Source organism: Anoplophora glabripennis, unplaced genomic scaffold, assembly GCF_000390285.2.
Source record: "Anoplophora glabripennis isolate ALB-LARVAE unplaced genomic scaffold, Agla_2.0 scaffold33, whole genome shotgun sequence".
In the NCBI taxonomy this organism is placed as follows: Eukaryota; Metazoa; Arthropoda; class Insecta; order Coleoptera; family Cerambycidae; genus Anoplophora; species Anoplophora glabripennis.
Window position 1 is genome coordinate 1,272,055 of NW_019416463.1, and position 10,501 is coordinate 1,282,555.

General features: G+C 32.2%; 2 protein-coding genes across 5 annotated transcripts; both read right to left on the minus strand.

The window, feature by feature from the left end:
- Window positions 1–1,657: 1,657 nt before the first annotated feature.
- On the minus strand, window positions 1,658–2,080 carry LOC108912662 (BAG family molecular chaperone regulator 5-like). Its single transcript, XM_018717971.1, has one exon. The coding sequence runs from the start codon at window positions 2,078–2,080 to the stop codon at window positions 1,658–1,660; it is 423 nt and encodes a 140-aa protein (XP_018573487.1).
- A 1,843-nt stretch (window positions 2,081–3,923) lies between these two features.
- On the minus strand, window positions 3,924–9,973 carry LOC108912736. Of its 4 annotated transcripts, XM_018718076.1 has the most exons (6): window positions 9,857–9,973; window positions 9,224–9,234; window positions 8,960–9,087; window positions 5,695–5,713; window positions 4,845–4,865; window positions 3,924–4,766 (listed from the first exon to the last, which is right to left on the minus strand). In XM_018718076.1, exons 4-6 carry the CDS (start codon window positions 5,699–5,701, stop codon window positions 4,096–4,098), a joined length of 699 nt encoding a protein of 232 aa, XP_018573592.1. In that variant the 5' UTR covers window positions 5,702–5,713; window positions 8,960–9,087; window positions 9,224–9,234; window positions 9,857–9,973; the 3' UTR covers window positions 3,924–4,095. The 4 variants fall into 4 exon arrangements, with proteins under 4 accessions (XP_018573592.1, XP_018573625.1, XP_018573614.1 ...); XM_018718109.1 differs by lacking the exon at window positions 8,960–9,087; XM_018718098.1 differs by lacking the exons at window positions 8,960–9,087; window positions 9,224–9,234.
- Between the last annotated feature and the right edge of the window lie 528 nt (window positions 9,974–10,501).

The window sequence follows — 10,501 nt, forward strand, 5'->3', positions numbered from 1 at the left end:
CTTTAAAAAAATTGAGATTATTACCCGTACGCGCGCCAATGATGAACATAAAATTCTTAATTGCGTGTCAAAAAATGCGCAATAACTACCTCTTAAAACCCACCAAATTTCATTTGCACATCTCGACCGGTTTCAGAGCAATAAATTAAATCGTCAGTTTTTAAGAAAAACTTTGACACCCTGTATCTCGGAAAACGAATCATTTGCGGACATACGTTTATAAGCAAACTGCCATTATTTTCTCATGTAGAATCACCCCCTGAAATTTGTCGCACTTATTTACTAGCACCCTGTATACATAATATAGTAATAATGATTTATTATGATTTATGAAAATGAAAATAAGAATCATAAGAAATTTCATTTGCGCATAGATTTGAAGCCATTTATAGAAATAAACAACGCTTCTTACAAACATTAAATATATTTTTTTGGTTTTAGAGATATAGACACAATAAATCCTGCTAAAAGTTTAATAAAACAATAATAGGTACGTATATAATTTGCATTAGTTACAATCCACACGATATTTGTTGAGATTCCAGGAAGACCCCTGAGTCACACTCTTGGAATTAACCGCATTCGATACCCGAGGTAGAAAGACATTGGCGGCGTGACGCTTATTCCTCTTTTGTATCAGCGTGTTTATAATAATTATATAATCTTCTAGTTTATTTATGATTCGTACTCTGAATTTAAAAGGTTTTACATTTTCTTGGCATCAGTGTTTGTTGTAATAAAAAAAAATTATACGAAACATATCGACAAAGTAAGAGTATTGAGATTTTGTTTTCGATAAAGTTGACAACACTGCATTTAAGGCCAAAAAGTTGGGAGCCCAACGCGCGCTGATTTATCTCAGTCAGTTGAGAAGTGTTGTTGTAGTGGCGTATTGAAATGAGTGCCGTTGTTCCGAGGTGAACAAAGTCGTAAAAACCTGGCAACTGTTTTGGGACCGTAAAGGGATTCACATCATTGACTTTTTGCCCTAGGAGGGAATAATTAATGCCGCGCGGTACTGAGGGTGATACACAACAAAAAAGGGGAATGTGAGGAGTGTGCTTGCTGCAGGACAATGCAGGTGCTCACACAGCCAACGTCGCAAAACAACTTGGAACCACCATGCTTACAGCCCTGACTTGTCACCTTTTGATTTTCATCTTTTCTCTTCTCTGAAGGTGCTTATGGATGGAAAAAGGTTTTCTACCGACGATGAAACAATGGGCCCGAGAGGCGGCTATGTCATACAGTCCATGAAACACCCACCTATAACGACCTAAGCGGGTAAGTGGGACACTGGTCATTTTTTGAAGAAGTTCATCCCTCGGTTCATAAGGTGCATTGAGGTTGCTGGCGACTACGTCAAAAAATAGTGTCTGAATATGTAAATTTTTCATAAATATACCGCCGTTTGGATTTTAAAATAAAATTGAGTACTCTTACTTTGTGGACATGCCTCGTATAAAATATAAAAATAACTATTTTTTTTTCAATAAGGATAAAATAATTTTGGAAAACATATATCATTTCTCAGTAGAAAAAATATACATTAAATAATACTTACAGTGTACTTAGCAGACGTTTTATATTTATGGAATATTATTATTAGGAATATTTTAAATTATTAGCAAATTTTTAACAGAAGGTTAGCCTAGAGTTACTTCAATTTAACGTCCATCTGCTTCATGCAGTCCTGAACGAAACGTATGGTATTTTTTCTCAACTCCCTCACAGAATCTAAGGCTCTAGTATCAATATTATCCAGTGTCAGCGTTTGCTGTATCAACATTTCTTCCAATATCTTGAATTCCTCCTGTAGTTGTTCCTTGCTATAATCCGCGATCTGTTGCTGAATCTTCTCAACTTCCGCTTTGATGGACATGATCTTCTCAGTTGCTATCTGCTCGTATTCTGTTTCTGTTTCTTCAGCTGCTTTTGTCATCTTTTCTCCGCTGCCGCTGGGATTCATGGACGTCTTTGATGACCCATCCTCGTCTTTTTCGAAGGATGAATTGCTGTCGTTCAGTTCGCTTAGGAGGAATTGTGAGGATTCTTGAGGAGGGAGATTTCTTTTTGACATTTTTTGGGGTTGACAGGTAATTTTTTTAGTGACAGGTGTTGAAGTGACGTTTGGATCAAATTGTTTGTGTTATGTCACAGGTTTCAGCGCAGAAAATAATATACAGCATGTTTCATAATAGCATGTCTTTATTCAGGAGGGGGGGAGGGGTGAATCTACGCGTGATCACAAACATATGACCGTAAAAGCTTCGTTACCATGGTACAGGGTGTTAAAGTTTTAATATTTTTTCTGTTTTTTCTTTGTATCTCCCACAGATTTTGAGATATGTAGCTCAAACTTGGAACGTAGGCTAACTTAGATTACCTGCATCATTAGCCCTTCCTAATAGTTATAGATACTTTTCTGGGGTCAGGCCTCCTTTGGGCCCCCAAACTTTCTTTTGATACGTCACTGGTCTTTTCTAGAACAAGGGTTTAATTCCCCGTTCAATTTAGAAACGCGAAGTTTTTAGAAACATTTTATTACTAATCAACTAATTAACAAAATGCACTCTTTTATGTCAGAATGTAACTTACTGTTTATCTTTCCAGAATTTACGTTTGGTTTAGAATTAATATTTCAAACTTTTTTTTTAATATATATACTACTGTTTACCTTATTGTAGTTGTTAATTTATTATTTATTCTTTTAAGTAGTAACAACTGTGTAAAACATCAACCGATGATTTTTGAAATTTCTTAATTAGTCGTGCTTAATCTTTGTGTTATCCTGTATCAATAAGTAATTAAAAAATAGTTAATATCTCAAATAATAATTATTGTTGTAAAATAATGGTGTAATAAAATATAATTAATAGATTAATACCTATAATGTTTTCGTAACAATGTTATGAAAATAAAATATAAAAATAATATATTAACTAGGATTGAAACAGGTAATAAGAATAACATAATACACATGCTCTTTCATTTTGTTCTTGTTTGCCTTCATAATCCAAAAAAATTGTGTTCGGCTTATAGGGGCCGCAAAAAAATCAAAACAGGATGATTTTTTCAGGGTTGCTTGGAGACTGCCTCCTGAGTATCCAACCAAGAGGTTCTAAACAAAAGTTATTCAGAATTTGAACCTCTACAACTTTTATTAAGGTCATTTTGCTCTAAAAAAACATTTAGAAAACCACCCCCATAGCTCAAGTCGTACCAAGAGTTCGAGTGTGATCTTTTGATTGGATACTCAGAAGGCAGTCCCCAGGCAACCCTGAAAAAATCATCCTGTTTGGATTTTTTTTTAAATAAAATTTTTATTGGATTATCAATGTTAGTATACCTAGTGGTATTTTTTGACAACTGACAATTCCGTTTTGTTGATTTTTCTTTTAAGTAAAATGTGCTTTGTAATAATCAAATTTGGAGCTTTTATCCAATCAAATGCTAACAGGCTTGTTCTTGTATTGAGAATTGCCTAACTAATACCAGAAAAACAGTTAATCAAAATCAATATATATTTATATAAATTTTTATGTTGAAAATATACATTTTATTATTAACTCTCGCCTCGTTTTACTTCATTTTAATGATATTAAGTTAATTCAAACAATGAAATCAAGCAATGTATGCAAAATATATCTAACCCTGCAGACAACTTTCCTAACTGCTGATATTATGGGAAACTACTACTCCATGCCTCAACTAGTATTGAATTATACAATGACAATACTTAGTAAACTTATGATAAATAAATATCCAAAATAAAAACTAAAAATGACATCTCTAAATATAATTAATACAAAAAGACACACCTACCTCATAGATTATAATTAATAATTAATGCAATCATATAAAGATGTATTCCTACTGTCCTATTAACACCCTTGACAAAGATTAATCAACAACGAAACCGATGAATCATTAAATAACCTTTATTTGTTACCAAAATAAAACTATTAGACAATCATAACAGCAACGCGAAGAATTTTTAACATTAACTTAGATATGATTAATAACAATTAAAACAATGAAAATTGGCAAGACTAGAAACATATAATAATGGTTTTATCACATTAATACAAACAGTTATTCTTCTTTTTTACCCTCTAGAAATTGCTCTCTTGAAATTGGAGCTAGTGCCATTTGGTTTGGTTTTACCAACTGTTCATGATTCTTTTTAGCAATTATTTCCAATCTGTCTATAAGCAAACATATATACCTAACTGCGCTCTTTCTTTCTTTTCTTATTATCGTGCTGTCTTTAGCATCGATCCTATCTAGTGTTTCTATGTGACTTTGAAGGTTTTCATCCACCATCAGAAACTGTTTGCTCCCCATAATATCTGGGAAGGATTCAATTTCCTGATCGAATTTTTCGCATTTTCCTCGGATCTCCTGGATGCTTCCAATGGTTTTAATTTCGTAGTCGTTTAGGATTTCGTTGTCTTCGCCTTCCTCTTCCACATGGTTCTGTTTTGATGGTATAATAATTCTTGCAGGATCCTTAGCTTCTAAATTAGATTCGAGGGTTTCGCTTGTTGAAATAGTATGGCTCTCAAAATTCTTGTTTTCTAACTGTGCTTTGTTTAATGATTTCGTTGTCGTTTCCTTTTTGTAACACTTTCTTCTTACGCTTTCTTCTTCTGAAACTGGTTCAGCGTTGCGTTTGACACTGCGTTTCTTTCTATTAGTGTTCCTTTCTTTATTTTCTTGGTATGTGTTGGTTTCTGGTGAAACTCCTTTTTTGAAAGATAGCCCTGTAAATATAGTTACATATGGATTACTAAAAAATGTTTTGGTATTTTAATACTAGAAGGAATTAAAAAAATACTTACAACTTCTAAACTTCTTCAAAACTGAAACAAAAGAAACAACTGAAAATAAATTATATTTCTCTGGCATGTGCACAGTATTAATGTAAGTATATAAACTAATGCAAACAATTAAAGAGTCAAAAGAATTTCCGAAAATTTTTCCGTGATTTGTGATAAAAATGTGAGGAAACCTCAAAGAAAAATATTTTTTTTCATATTAATCATGATTATGAGGTGCTTAAGCTCAAAAATAGTGACCTTTTAATTTGTTTCAAAATTTTGACTGTTTAAAACGAAGAAACGGTTCTCTAGATCGAGATGAAACTTCACAGGGTTCTTCTGGGTATATCGAACTATAAAAGTCATGCTTAACATTAGTTATTTCGTGAATATTTCTAATTTAGCCCTCAATTTTCTAGAAAACCATAAATTACCCTTTTTTCCTGTTTTTTTTTTAAATTCGTATAAAAGATGAAAAAAAATTTTTTCCGAAAAGTTTCGGCAGCATGTTATAGAAGGTTTATTCTAGTTTTTGCAACTGCCCTTCAATTCTCTGTACGACCATTTGTCGCTGAGATATCGATGATTGAAGACAAAAGAATCCTTTTCCATTAAAAGTCCGATATTTCGATGAAAAATGGTCGTATCGAAATTTAAAAAAAGTAGATTGAAGCTGAATAAACAAGCTATCTGGTCCATGCAATGGCTTAGCTGAAAAAAATTTTCCATGGACTCAGAAGAGAAAATTTTTTTATCGCGGAAAAATTTCGGAAATTCCTTTGGCCCTTTACCTGTTTGCATTAGTGTACATAAACTGTTATTTTTTCCATGATACTAATACCTAATACCTAAGAATTTAATGAGTTCTTACTTTCCATGTTTTCGTAATCCTGAAAAAAGAAAATTCTGTCAGTCAAAATTGTATACAAGAAATCGTGTTTAAAAGTTACAGTAGAATATATCTCAAATAAACACACATTAAGCTAAAACACGTTTATTAGAATCTAAAATTGTTACAACCATATATGAGAAAAATTTGATTATTATCTAAAATTGACTAGTTAAACATAACATACATCTAGTAATATTTGCCCAAACTGACCTATCATGGTATAAAATTCGATATTATTGTTTAAATATTTAGAAACTTATATCACATACTAATTATTCACTGAAATATTGCTAAATTGGTATAAACTTTTGTTGACGTTTGTTTAGCAAAATCTACGCCTTTCCAAAATTATGAGTGTATGCTTATTTAAAAAAAATAACCCGAAAATAACTCATTTTTTCATATAAAATGAAAGATGGCTTCATATTTAAAAATATTTATTTATTTTTTTTATTTCAACACCTTGTTTCTCGGAAACCAGTGGCTTTAGACCCCTATGCACCAACTGTAAACGCCGATTGAGAACTAGATGACCCTTTCACATGGAAAACTTATCGTCGCATCACGTCAAGGTTCCTCTTTAAATAACCCAGCCGGTTAGCAGCGGTAGCCAGTTGGTAGCCGGTTATTAGCTGTTGTTAGCCGGTTGTTAGCTGTTTGTTTCAAAGCCCTAGGTGGATACATTTTGAATTTCCCGCCATTTTTCCCGCCAAATGCTGCGCTCTGATTGGCTGGGCGGGGAAGGGGAAAAAATGACCAGGATGACCAAGAAAAAGCATGGGATTTTTATCTTGAACTCACATAACCTATCTACTACTAAGACCTTTCAGTCTAAAATGATCCAAGGAGCATGCCCCTGAAAATATAACATGGAATTAAAAAGGATTTGTCTAGAAATAGGCGACTCATGTGAGATATACCTATTCGATAGCCCGCATTTGCCTATGTATAAAATTTAGACTGCTTATGGTGAAAAAACGACCTGTAGTATAAACGTAAAACATGCCGTTCTGGTGGTCAGTTAGATGTCGATAAAATATTCGAAGACAATAATATCCCACGGTGACGAGACATTAGACATATTTCGGAGCTACTTCAATTTTAATTTTGAAAATTAGGGCAATAGCGTTTGCGGGCATGCCCTTCTCAACTAAAATAATGGCGTCTACCTAACGCTTCCTGTTATATCGGAAGTTGACGTCATATTCGTTATTTTAAATGGAACACCCTGTATATTATTGCAATTTTGGATTCTACGTGAATTTTTAGGTTTAATAAAGGTTTCCTATTCTAAAAGTTAACCGTTTTTGATATATTTAATTTTATTCAGAAAAAAATTAAAAAGGCACTGCCTAATTCAAAAAGTATGATATTAAGGCATTTTGAAATAATAGGAGGGAAGCTTAGAGTTTTAGTTATTTCCCTTATAAATTTTATAACTCCAACTTTATTATTGTAAAATACACATCTTTTTTAATTAGGCAGTGCCTTGTCAATTTTTTCCAAATTACAATAATATACAAGGTAAGGTGTTGCATTTAAAATAACGAAGATGACGTCCACTTCCGGTATAACCGGAAGCGTTAGGTAGACGCCATTATTTTAGTAGAGAAAGGGGATGCTCGAAAACACTATTGCCCAAATTTTCAAAATTAAAATCGAATTAGTCTCAGAAATATGTCTAATGACTGTATTTACAAATGAAGCCGTTATTCTTTAGATAACAAGAAAAGATAGCGTCTAAATTAAAACAGATATTTCCATACAAGAGAAAAACAAAGTCAAGGAAAAAGTGAAAACCGAATTCAACGACATTTTTTCTTCTGAACTTGTATTGAGGTGGTAGAGGAGTAATTGAGAATTTAAAAAACAAAAAAATTAAATTGACGTAATATCTCTATGTATAACTTTTAATTAATTAAAACACTTACAGGATGGAAAACCAAATAATATAATAGGTCACATACCATGATACATATAATTTTACTCTCAAATTTTAATCAGTTTTGAATGATTTACAATTTTTCCAGTGAAACTCTCCTGTATAATGAAAATGAGCCCGTTGACAGCCAATCTATGGACAAAGATGGTCCAAAATCTCAACAACCAAAACCTGAGGACCTTTTAGATGTACCAAAGCAGTCAGCCCACTAAACACGAAACGTAAATGAAACGTTGCAAATGAGATGTTTTACTGAACATTTAAAACATTAACTAGAAACGTTTCTGTTGCATTACAGAAATGTAGCACTTGAAAACTTATTTAGTGAAACATAGCCGAAACGTTACAATTGAAGAGAGTTTGAAACATTACTCGAAACATTCCCTTTCGATCTCGGAAACATAACAGACGAACAACCCTTTGCTATTTTTGCTTATCTTATGGAACATTCGGCNAGAGAAAAATAAAGTCAAGGAAAAAGTGAAAACCGAATTCAACGACATTTTTTCTTCTGAACTTGTATAGAGGTGGTAGAGGAGTAATTGAGAGTTTATAAAACAAAAAAATTAAATTGACGTAATATCTCTATTTTTATTAATTAAAACACTTACAGGATGGAAAACCAAATAATATAATAGGTCACATACCATTATACAAATAATTTTACTCTCAAATTTTAATCAGATTTGAATGATTTACAATTTTTCCAGTGAAACTCTCCTGTATAATGAAAATGAGCCCGTTTACAGCCCATCTATGGACAAAGATGGTCCAAAATCTCAACAACCAAAACCTGAGGACCTTTTAGATGTGCCAAAGCAGTCAGTAGATAAAAACTTGATGTGATTTATGTGAATACAAATCTAACCGCAGGAGCAACCTCCTACGTCACGTCACGAGTTGATACATAAAGACACTTCTGAACTGCAGTGCTATGAATGCGATTATAAAACCAAACTGAAATATAACCTTATACGCCATCGTATAGAGGTGTTATGCTTTGAAAAAGTTTTATGAAACATGGTGAGAAAGATTTCAGCATGGAAAATTCCAAATAGAATGTAGGTACTCAAAAGCAAAGAAATATCCTTTTTACGATCCAGTTTTATCATTATAAATGATAAAGTTATTTATGGTCTAAACAAATTGCATTGATTCGGATTCGAAAAAAAAAATAGAAATAAATCCCCAAAATCAATTTTAAATTATTTCATTTAAGTAAGATATAAAAACAAAGCAACGTAGTGTTACAAACGTAAGGTTAAACAGTGGCAAAGCGAAGTTCAAACTTGACTTACTTACCAGTAGTTTATCAAACGGTACAATACAATTTTCAATACATTTTATGGGTGCAAACGGCCTTAACCGTGACAATTTGCTGCAAACTAAACGAGTTCAACTGCTGCTCTCTATCATGGGTTAGGGCGAAGCTATATAAAATCAACAAACAATGAAGTATCAGCGATGTCATGGAGATAATAACATTATAATCTACGAAAGCGGTTCAAAACAGAAACAGAACACTGTTCAGCATAAAATTAAACGCTTGCAGCTGCATACCCATACCTCTCCTATCCCTGCAACCACACGTACATGTAAAACAACACATTAAACAAAACAATAAATTTACTAAATTGCAAATTTAATTTCATGAGCGTTTGTTATAGGTACCTTCGCGCACGTGATGGTGAAAATAGAGTGCTAAATATAAAGCACGCACGGCATTTTTCTAGAGATAATATGTTACACTATTTTTATAAATATCTGGATATAGATTAGTTCCAAAAATTGTCCAGTTGGCAAACGCACTTGCATCCGCGCAATTCAAATTTAGCATCTCCAAACAACATTTTTAATTATCAGAATAGCAGCCTTTCGTAATTCATTTACTGGAAATGCATAAAAAACCCACAGTTTAAATACAAATATTGTGTATTAATTTTGCCTCAGTTTATTCGATAACATTTGTACTAACCTCTCTAGAATAGTGCAGTACATACTCTTTTATATTTGTTAAAACGTAAATATCAATGTTATCCTTCTGCATCAATATCTTGGCGAGTCATTGACCAAAAAAAAAACTGTTTCAAATATTTTTTTATCTGTGACTTGTCTTGAAAACTTGGTGAATGGAGACAAAGCCAAAGCAGGTTTAATTAAATACGCTTAAAACTAAAATATATAATAAGTTCTTACTACCTTCGTTGAACCAATAACACCATGTTGTCAGCCTGATAATATCTAATTATTTAAAACTGAACCATAGATTAGAAGTATAAACTGATTTGAACAGAGACCTCCCGAATTCTACTTATACATTTTGACCTACTATTACATTATAATAAAGATATTGTTCTAATGTTTACTTAGGACCACAATTCAAATTTATTTTAGTACCCACAGATATACAACCAACAACACCAATTTGCTTTGTTGGTTCCTGGACATACTAAATGAAAGAAATTAATAAATAAATAAATTTGTATTTGTTCAACAGAATATTTCTAAAGAGTAAATAATAACAAATAACAAATAAAAATAATTTAGTGATAATCTAAACAGAAAAATAAGAAATTCTTATATACTACAATTTTATAAATTGCCAAATAATCTTGTCTGAAAATTATTTGCTTGCATAAATACACTATCTAGTTAATTCCCATTGTTGTGTTTCTTTTTGTTTATTATTAACTCAGTTAAGTGTTTCGAGGGACAAACAAACAAAAACTTAAACATTTTAAATATTATGTTATCTTAAAGAAATATTTTAAAGACATTATATTAGGCAAAAGTTTTTATTCTTTTGACAACACAATGGTCTATGATGCCGAAAATTTTTCTTCG